Source organism: Eublepharis macularius, chromosome 7, assembly GCF_028583425.1.
Source record: "Eublepharis macularius isolate TG4126 chromosome 7, MPM_Emac_v1.0, whole genome shotgun sequence".
NCBI classification, from domain to species: domain Eukaryota; kingdom Metazoa; phylum Chordata; class Lepidosauria; order Squamata; family Eublepharidae; genus Eublepharis; species Eublepharis macularius.
This window is the reverse complement of record NC_072796.1, coordinates 52,308,309-52,318,350: the sequence shown is the minus strand read 5'-3', so window position 1 is coordinate 52,318,350 and position 10,042 is coordinate 52,308,309. Positions and strand designations below refer to the sequence as shown.

General features: G+C 46.3%; 1 protein-coding gene across 1 annotated transcript; it reads right to left on the bottom strand.

Annotated features, from left to right (window-relative positions):
* Nucleotides 1-5,910: 5,910 nt before the first annotated feature.
* On the bottom strand, nucleotides 5,911-9,164 carry LOC129333926 (zinc finger and SCAN domain-containing protein 29-like). Its single transcript, XM_054985863.1, has 4 exons — nucleotides 8,678-9,164; nucleotides 8,495-8,569; nucleotides 7,595-7,681; nucleotides 5,911-6,176 (listed from the first exon to the last, which is right to left on the bottom strand). The coding sequence occupies exons 1-4, from the start codon at nucleotides 9,162-9,164 to the stop codon at nucleotides 5,911-5,913; spliced, it is 915 nt and encodes a 304-aa protein (XP_054841838.1).
* Nucleotides 9,165-10,042: the final 878 nt, after the last annotated feature.

The following is a 10,042-nucleotide window of genomic DNA, read 5'->3' as shown; positions in this document are numbered from 1 at the left end:
GATGAATTAACTCTCAGGATCGGTGTTCTCAGCTGGTCCCAGAACTTTCATACTGGTGCGTTGTTCCTACGCCCCAGTTTTAGAAAACAAGGTTCCCAAATGAAAAGTTCTCTTACCACGGAGATGAGCTGAGGTCCCCTCCCCCCCCAAGTTCCCATTCGACTTATAACAAAGATGTTTTAGGCACAACAAATACTTGTCCTCTTTGCAGAGTGTTGTATCTTCCAAAGTACATTAAGCATTTCTTATCGGGATCTTGCTGTCCTTCTGTGGTGAGAGCAAGTCCGTCGACTTTCTCTTTTGGTTCTGCTTGTTTGTTTCCATAGGCATCTCCACGCCAATTGTATTCAAGAGTTCTGTTCAGTTCTCCAAATTCATTGCAATGTGGTGCTTCCTATTCAGAATTACCAAGATTTTAATATGATTTAGCCATTTATATCTGATATTAGCTTTCCTCAGTGCGTCTGTGATAGGCTTTAGGTCTTTTCGTATCAGCAGGGCTTCCTTTGGCAAATCAGTGTAAATTTGCACTGGGGTTCCATTAAACAGGATTGATCTGGATGTTTTGGCAATTTCAATTATTTTCATCCTTGCTTTTTGATTGGGCATTTCGATAATTATATCTCTAGGCAGAGGTTTGTTTCTATATTGCCTGATTGCTCCAATTCGGTAGGCCTTTGTGATTAGCGGGCCTGAACCCAAGCCCTCCTCTGCTTCAAGCTGGTTAGCAAGCCATCTTGTGATTACTGGCATGAGTTCTTCATTTTTTATCAAAAGCTCATCAATCCCTCGTATTTTTAGGAAATTTTGCCTCATATTGACTTCCAAATTAATTAGCCTCTCCTGGTGGTTTTCGATGTCCTTATGTAAGGTGCTTACTTCCCTCCGTGCAGAAGAGCTCGCCTCTAGGGCTCTATCTGCTTTCTGGTTAACTGCTTTCAGATCAAGTTTTATTTCATCTAGCTGTGCGGTTAAAGGGGAGATCATATTGGCAATTTGGGCTATTATCTCAGTCTTTAGCTTAGCCAGTTGTGGGTCTAAGATTATTTCTGTGACGTTTACCTCATTTGCTGCATTTATAATCGTTCCGTCTGCCATCTTGGATTGCTCCGTCGTTGTTTCTTCACACTGCCCGCTCTCTTTTGATGCTGCAAAGAACGTTTGTGAGTTTCTGGCTACCTTCGATTAGTTTTTCTTCTTCTTGGCGATTGAGTTTCTCATTATATGTAGTCCAAATGTTTTGTCGTGCCGTTTAAATGGGAGATTTGAGGGTCGGGAGGAACGGAGCTCTCTCAGCACGCGTCCATCCCGAAGTCAGCGACACCACGCCCCCTCCAAACACCATATTTTGACTTTGTTAAAATAGGTTATGATTTATTTTAAAATGTATAATGCACCTTTTTAATTAAAAACTCCACTAAATAGTGTATGATTCAACCATTAAGAACACTCAATTATGGAACCAAATTATGTAAAAGACAAAGGCTGAATCCACATTCACCCATTACCCGCTTATAAATCGCTTTTCTTTCGGTTTCCTCCAACCCGCAACTTTTCCTTCTCCGTTCACATTCAGGCTCCCCATCCGGCTTTCTCGCGCGAGCCTCCGGTCACACGTCCGCTCGCCAACCGCTTTTGTGGGCGGTACCTTTTTTCCCTCCCTTTTTTTTATTTTTTTTTAAAACACTTTTCCGTTATTTCGTTTTATCGATATGAGGAAACATCAACAAAGCGACAAATCACGTGAACATCTCGATAGCCACTGGTTAACTTTTTTGGGCGGGCGATTCGAATGGTCTATAAAAGGGAAGGTTCTCGGCAAAATCTATTTGTGGGTGTGAGCGGATGGTTGGTGTGCTTGGTGTCGTTGTGGTTACTGTTGCCGATTCGGTTGTGGGTATGGATCCTATAGTCGCCCTCATCGGACAGCTGATGTTTACGTTGCTGGCTTGCCAGACGCAGCTGCTTCTCGCTTACCGGCGCTATTCAGCCCAACGCCGCAGAGCTGCAGCCAGGATTCTGTTCCAGGATTCAGTCTCCACCGTCGCCTGGACGCGCTCCAGAATTCGGCGCCGGCAGCGCTTCCAACATTGGTTCCTGCTTGCGCAGATGGAGGAGCCACGGCAGCACTGGGTATACCTGAGAAGCACCGACTGGTGGGAGAATATCGTGTTGGTGCACTGGGATGACCGTCGGTGGATGCGCCGCTTCCGGATGTCCAAGAGGACCTTCATCGACTTGGTGGAAGCCCTGCGTCCAAGGCTGCAGCGTCAAAACACCTCCCTTCGCTCTGCAATATCGGTGGAGAGACGAGTCGCGGTTGCAATTTGGTGGCTGGCCAGCGGAACAAGCTACCAGGTGGCGAGCGATCTGTTCGGGATTGGGAAGTCAACGGTAGCCTCCGCGGTGGTCGAGTTCTGCCTCGCGGTCGAGGTGGAACTTCTATCGAAGACTGTCTCCTTCGGAAGTGGGATTGGACAGGTAATTTTAATTTTGAAATATCAAAATTTCGCTATTACAATTTGTCGTTTAAAAAAAAATTGTGACATTAACGGAACGACCAGTACACAACACTCTGGTGTGTACATCATCCCCCTCTCCCAGTCATTTTAAAGGTAATTTTGAAACCCTCTCAAAATCTACAACGCTATGTGTTTGTTTGAGTGTGAGTGAACATTGCCCACAGACACCTTGAGCATGCAATGGCATTCAACCCTCATAGTGTGTTCTTCCACCACACAAATCCCTTTTTTTTAAGAAAAAGAGGGGCAACAACTGACACACACACACACCCCTCGCCGTGTGATCTGAAGCAGGTAACAAAATGAATTGTCGTGGAGAGGGATTGCCTTTTTTGCCTCTGTGATATAAACATTTGGTTTACATAGGTGGGGTGGTGTGCAGGAATGCAGTTTGGTCTTTCCCCCTACTGTGTGACCCAAATCGTTGCACAGTTGTTGAACACCTTCTCCTAACCCTCCTTTGTCAAACCTCCAAATTTAGGAATACTGTGAAATATGGGGATACAAGTTTACCCCCCCTCCCATCCAATTCTTCACGAATCCTCCCAAAATCTCCATGGTTCTCTATGGGGAGAAACGTCTCCCTTCATGGTGGCTCTGGGTGGCATTTTGAAAGCAAAGTAAACACAACGTGCAAGGCACCTTATCCGACCTGTTATCCCACTCTCCAACAATTTCTAGTTAATTTGTTACCTGGGGGGATGTTTTGGTTTACCCCGAAAAACAGTGCCTCATACACCGCCAAACACCTGTCTCCAGGGTTAGAAAAAATAGAGGCCTCTGTGGCCCGGGGTGGAATTTTGAGTCCAGAATGGACCCAATTGTCATGGGCCCGTCTCACACCCGTTCTCGTTCCCTCTAGCGAGGCACAAGACGATCCCAATTTGGTGGGCCACTTAGTGGCCTCAAAAAGATGCTGATTTTTAAACCACCAACGGTCACCTTTATTGCCAAAGGGTGAGAAGAGAGAGACTTGTGTGGATATGTGGATCATTCAATTTAAATTACACCAAACATAAGAGAACCTCCACCCAACATTTCAGAATGCAAAAAAATCCTAAATTCAATTTACAAAAATAACCCTTTCAGGGTGTTTAAGAACTAGACATCGCTGAGTGATGATGATTATTTGATGCACAGTTTGCCTGATAGCACTATGACTTTTTTTTTCCTTTCTTTTTTCTTTCTCCCAGATAATGGACGGTTTCCGTAGAATGGGTTTCCCGCACTGTGTGGGAGCTATTGATGGAACGCATATCCCAATCTGCACTCCTGGAGGCCGCCCAGATCAGTACGGCAACCGCAAGAACTATTCCTCGATTCTGCTCCAAGGCACAGTTGATCACCGGGGAAGATTTGTGGACGCCGAGGTGGGGTGGAGTGGGAAGAACCACGATGCCTTCGTGTTCGCCCACTCCGCCTTCTGTGTTGCCATGGATAGTGGCTCACTAATTCTGGGAAACCCTTTCATGGTGGTGGACGGTGTAAGAATACCCCCGGTGGTCATTGCCGATGGAGCCTACCCCATGCGTAGGTGGGCTTATGAAGCCCTACGGGAGAACGGCAACCACCCAAGCTCAGAAAATGTTTGACACCCGCCTATCGCGAGCCAGGAACGTGGTGGAATGTTGTTTTGGAAGACTGAAGGCCAGGTGGAGGTGTCTGTCACACCGCCTCCAAGTTAGGGAGCACAACGTCATCGCTGTGGTGACAGCATGTGTTGTTTTGCACAACCTCTGTGAAAGCCGGGGACATCCCATCACTGGCCGCGGAGCAGCCCCAGAGACAATACTTGTTTCACATGGAGAGGGACAAGAGTTGACCACCCATCACAGGCATCTTGCCGAAGGAAAGGTGGTTAGGGATGCCCTGGCCAAGTATATGGGCCTAGATTCGACAAGTTGATGTTGCCTCCCTCGGTGCGGCAAGTGATGGACATCGGCTAACCTGCTTCGAAAAGCTGCTAAACCAAGGGGAACATAAATGGTCTCAACCAGCAACTCTAATCTGTGTAAATAAAAAAAAAATTTGGTTAACTGAACTCAAAAGACTATTGCTTATTGGGGTGCTGTCAGACAAGCGGTGGATGTGAATTCAAGTCCTGGCACATGCAGACAATACATTCCCACACAGCTGAGTGGTCACCCGCATACATCGTTCACAGTTGGTCATGGTATTTTTGGCCATTCTGGAATACGGCCCCCCCCCAAATTTCCAATTTGGACTGCAAGTGCTCCTCCCAAAGATATAACTTAGCCGCATGTTGTCAGAATATAAACTCACTTGCACATGTGTAAAGGCTGTTGTGCCCTTTAACATAGAGCATAGGGTGAGTCAGCAATTTCTCTGACAGTTCACACCTGATCAATTAAGCTGGGATTGCGGCAAGATTGCATCAGCCGTGTGCTGGTTGGCTGACTCCAACTCACCCTATAGGCTAGTGGACACTTAAAAGTCCAGCCAAAGGTTTGTGCATTGCTGATCTGCTCAGCTTGGTGCCTGGTGCAAACCTTTGTCGCTCAGAACAATCTTGGATAACTCTGGTAACTGACCTAAGGACTGGACTCTGGTTTTGCTCTCTCTGTATGTATGTATGCTGAGCACTTTTGCACCTGTAATATATGGACTTGTATAATACACCATCTGCACTTCATCACAACGTCTTGGCTCCAGTGTTTTTGTTGTTGGGCAAAGCGGGTCACTTGGCAGCACTAATTACAGGCGGTTATTCCGTCACATGTTGCAATCAGGGGGGGGGGGGAAGCGCCACTTGATTGGTAACTGCTGTGTTTCACTTTTTGCAGGAAGGCTGTTTAGAATGGTCACTACATGAGTGATGCCACTTACACAAAGAAACACAAATGTGATTCTTACTGTAATTTCATTGTATTGTCTGATGTTAAATATTCCTAAACTTTGGGGATTGCGTTGAAAAAAAAAAAGGGAGTCAACATTGGAAACGATTGGCCATCATCTTATACCCTGATGATTCCATTTGATCCCAGAAAGTTAAGAATTTTAAAACAGACATACATGACTGGGGCGACAACTCCTTAACACACATTTATTTCAAATACAATAGATAAAGACCATTAAGGGGTCACCAGTGCAATGGAATCTGTCAAATGAATTTTGCTGCCAAAAACCATGGTATGTGGCAAATAAGGAGGGCAACGCAGAACATAGCTCCTCAAAGCGTCAGCCTCTCCCTGGCTTTGCCAACACAGGAACGCCTCGCTGCTGCCTTCTTCGGGGTTGCCTGTGAGGCAGGTAGGGCGGTTTGCCCATAATCGTGTGTTGGGGGGATGATTTGACGCTGTTGGGCGAGCATCTGTCCCAATGACTTCAAAGTGTTCACAGCATCAGACATCACCGAAATGTTCTGTTTCTAGGCCTCGGCAAACTTCTCACTCTCCATTTTAGTGTGATCCAAGAATTCCCTCTGAATCTTGTTCTCATCAGCCTTCCAACTGCACAGCATCTCTCTGTCCGTTCGCCATTGGGAAACCTGGACATTGTGCTCCTCTCGAGAACGGCGCATCATATCATCGGCTACTCCATAGAGTGCTGCGTTTCTGCGTCTCCTGTTTCTTAGTTGGAATAGTCTTGTTCCCGGTGAAACTTCTGCTAGGCATCTGTTATCTGCCCCGTCTGCTGTGGATGTAAGTCAGAGCAACAGATCAATAAATTGTTAACATCTCAGACATTATTCAGAAATCTAAGCCTGAAGAAAAGGATGCAACATGTTTTTTGGTTGGCCAGCAGCAGGCTTCATAGTTTGGGCACTTCCCCATGACTTCCAAAACCCACATAACAGATTTCGGCCTAGTTCATCCCGTTGCCCCCGCCGAGGCCAATGTGTTGCACATTTTTTGATAACCATGCATGCACAAGCATCAAGGTTTTTCCATAACGGGAAGGCTTTTACAATGCCACTTGCCATATGGGTTGTGCAGAAATAACATGGAGGACATACTGTCAGCAGTCAAAGCTATTATGTTTAAAACTGCGTTAGTGAGAGAGACCAATTTATCTGCTTTAGATAGCGAGGAGACGTGCTGTGTCCCGATCTGCCTTTTACACCAATGCTGACCAACGTTGCTCTTGCAATGTGCCACAGTGAGCACATTCTGACCATTTTCAATGTTATGCCAAATCAAGAATTTCCTTGAAATCCTGACAACATCAGAACATATGTGGTGGAGGAACCATTAAAGAGGATAGGTGATCCAAGACGGTGTCTGGGTGTCCCTCAGAATTAATTTTTGGAACCGTGATTCATGTCAGTGCAGATCACATCAACAGTGTTGGCATTATCAATTGAGGGGTGCAAGGTGCAGTTCAATGCGCGCTGCAGATCTGAGAAACCAGCCAACAAATGCGATAAAAATTACATTGACAAAAATCTCACATGATAAATGGGAAATTTCAGCTACCAGTGGGAGAACACTACACTGTTCTGGGAAAATCCAATGCAGACTGTAAGGTAGCCGTAGTTTGTCCCCAAATTTTTTTTTTCTAACCTATGCACCCTGCGTGGCCGATGAATTGCAACACACATGAAAATTTCATACGTTCCATTTGGTTCAGAATGGGGACTATGCATGCTGTTCACAGTGAAACAGGTGACAGATTTTATTGCACCAGGTGGGGTCTGGGTGAGCTCGGTGACACCTGGCGTGGGCTTCTGGGAACAAATTTTTTTTTTTTAATTCATCTTGCAGGTAGGTCTGTGTCTATAGGAGGGTCACACGCCAAGGGGATATTATGGTCTTGCTGTTGGGCTTACAGAAACTAACAGGGCAACTGCCTTGGAGGCCAACAGTCGCACACAAAGAATGGAGATTTTGGACATGTGACATAAAAGGAACGATTGTGAGGCACCCTCCAGCCTCCCAAGATGACTCAGCTCTCTCCTCCACTTCTCTCCCCCCCCTCTATATTTGACCATGCTCTGTTTCATATGTCAGACAAAGATAACGTGATTCAGGAGAGCTTATGCCACTCTGCAATTGTCTCTTCTCAAAGGTGCAACTGGACTCTTTTATGTTCTGCAGATCAACTAAGCTTACCCGTGTTATAGCGTGAACGATGCCCCAGGGGAAGGTCTGAATCACTGTCGTCGTCCTCCATTGCGTTTGCACCTGTAGTGTCGTTTTCTGAAAATTGATCGGTTTTAAATGTGATTTGTTTGAAAAACACGGGGATTTGATATAGATAAATACAATTCAAACATTCACTTCGCAGGCACTGTCTTCTGCGTTGTCCTCTTTTCTTATTTGTATCTGTGCCACTATCAATATATAAGAGATGATAGGAGCTGTAATGGGACGTCTGGTTTTTTTTTGCACCACTATAACGACAAAGAGGTGGCCCTGAAAACCTGAAACAGATTTTGAATGTGCCCTCTGTCATCTACCCCTTATTCAGCCTTTTAGTGGACCGGAATGTCTCACACAGAAAATTGCACCAGTCCATGCACCCGTCCACGGTCTCATATTCCTGTGTTCATCTGTCCCTGAAGCTGGGCACTGGGTTTATATGCTTCGAGTGTAGAGATTGGAGTTCAAGTCAGGCATCCATTAATGAAAAGGAGACTGATCAAAAATATATTTGAATCCAAAGCCAACTCCATCCATGCATTTTGGTAAATATAGAACGGATAAACCGTGGTGTTGCTTGCATGGATGGGCTGGGCAGGAGTGAACAGTTGACCATTTGAAACCATAAGTCTAAGACAACCTCCACGGTGTGGCCGATGATGTCACATCATCCCCATAACTGACAGACCTCCAAACCATCCCATCACTGACAGACTTTCCCATATCTTGCAAACCTGAGGTCGTGCCCTTCTTTTCCCCTAAAACAGGCACTCTCATCTTGGCGTTCCCACTCTCGAGATGTCTTCAGCCTTTCCAGGGACTGTTTTTGGGTGGGCCACCATTGGAGCAACCTGTCAAAACAATGCTCACCCTTGTCAGCAAGTCCATCTATGGTGCGGTCAAGATCCTCTTCACTGGCATCGGTGGATGATGACGAGTTCTGCGCTATAAACGTGAAATCAATAAAGGTGTTACGATTTCATAGACAGGGAAATGTGAAAAGGAAGAAAAATCATAGCTCTGAACTAGAATAATCAACGCTCCATCACTCACGTGCTGCCATGGGATTTGGAGAAGAGCACCACAGCGGTGCAGCATCTATCGTCTGCATGTCGTGCGAGAAGAGTTCCTCCGATCCCTCCATCACTTCCCTGGGGGCGCTTATCTGCGGGGGTCCTTGGGCAAAAGAAATGCTTCGCGCTATCCGTTTAGGTTTAACACTTGCGTCCCCTCTTAGAATACTGTCCAGCTCACGAAAAAAAGGACATGTAATGGGGCCGTTTCCAGAGGTGGAATTGTGTGCCATGACGCGCTTGTACTCCAACCGCATACTTTTTGTTTTGTTCCTGCATTCCAATGCAGTGCGCCGATGACCACGCGAGGACATCATTTTGGAAATTTTTTCAAAGTTGTCTAAGTTCCTGTGGGAGCTTCTAAGGGCTTCCTGTATCTTGTCCTCCCCCCAGAAAGAAAGGAGGTCCAATACCTCTTTTTCCCTCCATGTCGCTGATCGTGGAGCCGCAGGAGCAGTGGCCGACATTTTCAAAAAACAATTGTTTATGATGGTGTCCGCAGATCAGAGTGTCGGTTGCTCTTCTCTCCCCACGTCTGCAAGAAAGCAAATGGAGGGCAGTCCACTGCACTGTGATCCGTCGACCAAGCACTGTTCTCCCGCCGGAAATCCAAGCCGTTAATTGCGCATGCGCTGTAGCCACCACCCGTTCCTTTGCCTAATTAATTTTAATGTGACAAAATAACGCTATGACGAATTTTCGTGGATGCATTGGCACGCCAGGAAGATGTTTCGTTAAAAGGACTGTAATGCGATGTGAAAATTGAACCAATTTGTTGATAAGAAATCAACCCCTGTTCTTGTTAACAATGCTTTCTCATGCTTCACTGGAACTCAAGTAGCAGAAATAAAAATTATTGGCCTGAAAGGGCCTTCCCATGAGTGTGGGAGAACATAGTGTTCATTCAACAGCATTTGGCGCCGAAATCAAATCCTCAACACCGATTGGTCATCCTGTTTAAGCGCGTCCAATCAGCAGCCTTTTTTTCCGCGCCTTTATGGAGCCGTTATGAGGGCATGCTTATTTATGTAACAGCACATTTTCGGTATTTCGTTTAGGAACAAGTATGGCAGCAGCGGCAAAAGGAGTCTTCTGGCGGGATGAAGAGGTGGAGACCCTGCTGGACCTCGTTGCACGCTCCGGAAAAGCGGCGCGTGTAATGAGGAGCACACATCTGCCCACGAAGCTTATATTTCACAAGCTGTCGAGGCAGATGTGTGCCCGTGGTCACAGAAGGACCCCCGAACAGTGCAGATCGAAGTTCAAGAGGGTGAAGGGGGACTTCTACGGGGCGCTGGAAGCCTGGCAGGGGATCCCTCGCCAGAGTGGAAAGCCCCCGTACTTT

What these genes read in the sequence shown, in the direction of transcription:
- LOC129333926 (XM_054985863.1), bottom strand. Translation starts at nt 9,164, where the DNA reads ATGTCGGCCACTGCTCCTGCGGCTCCACGATCAGCGACATGGAGGGAA. An exon ending in AGATGGACTTGCTGACAAGG is followed by an intron (nt 7,682 to 8,494) that starts GTGAGCATTGTT and finishes ATCAATTTTCAG; the next exon opens with AAAACGACACTACAGGTGCA. An exon ending in TCGTTCACGCTATAACACGG is followed by an intron (nt 6,177 to 7,594) that starts GTAAGCTTAGTT and finishes TTACATCCACAG; the next exon opens with CAGACGGGGCAGATAACAGA.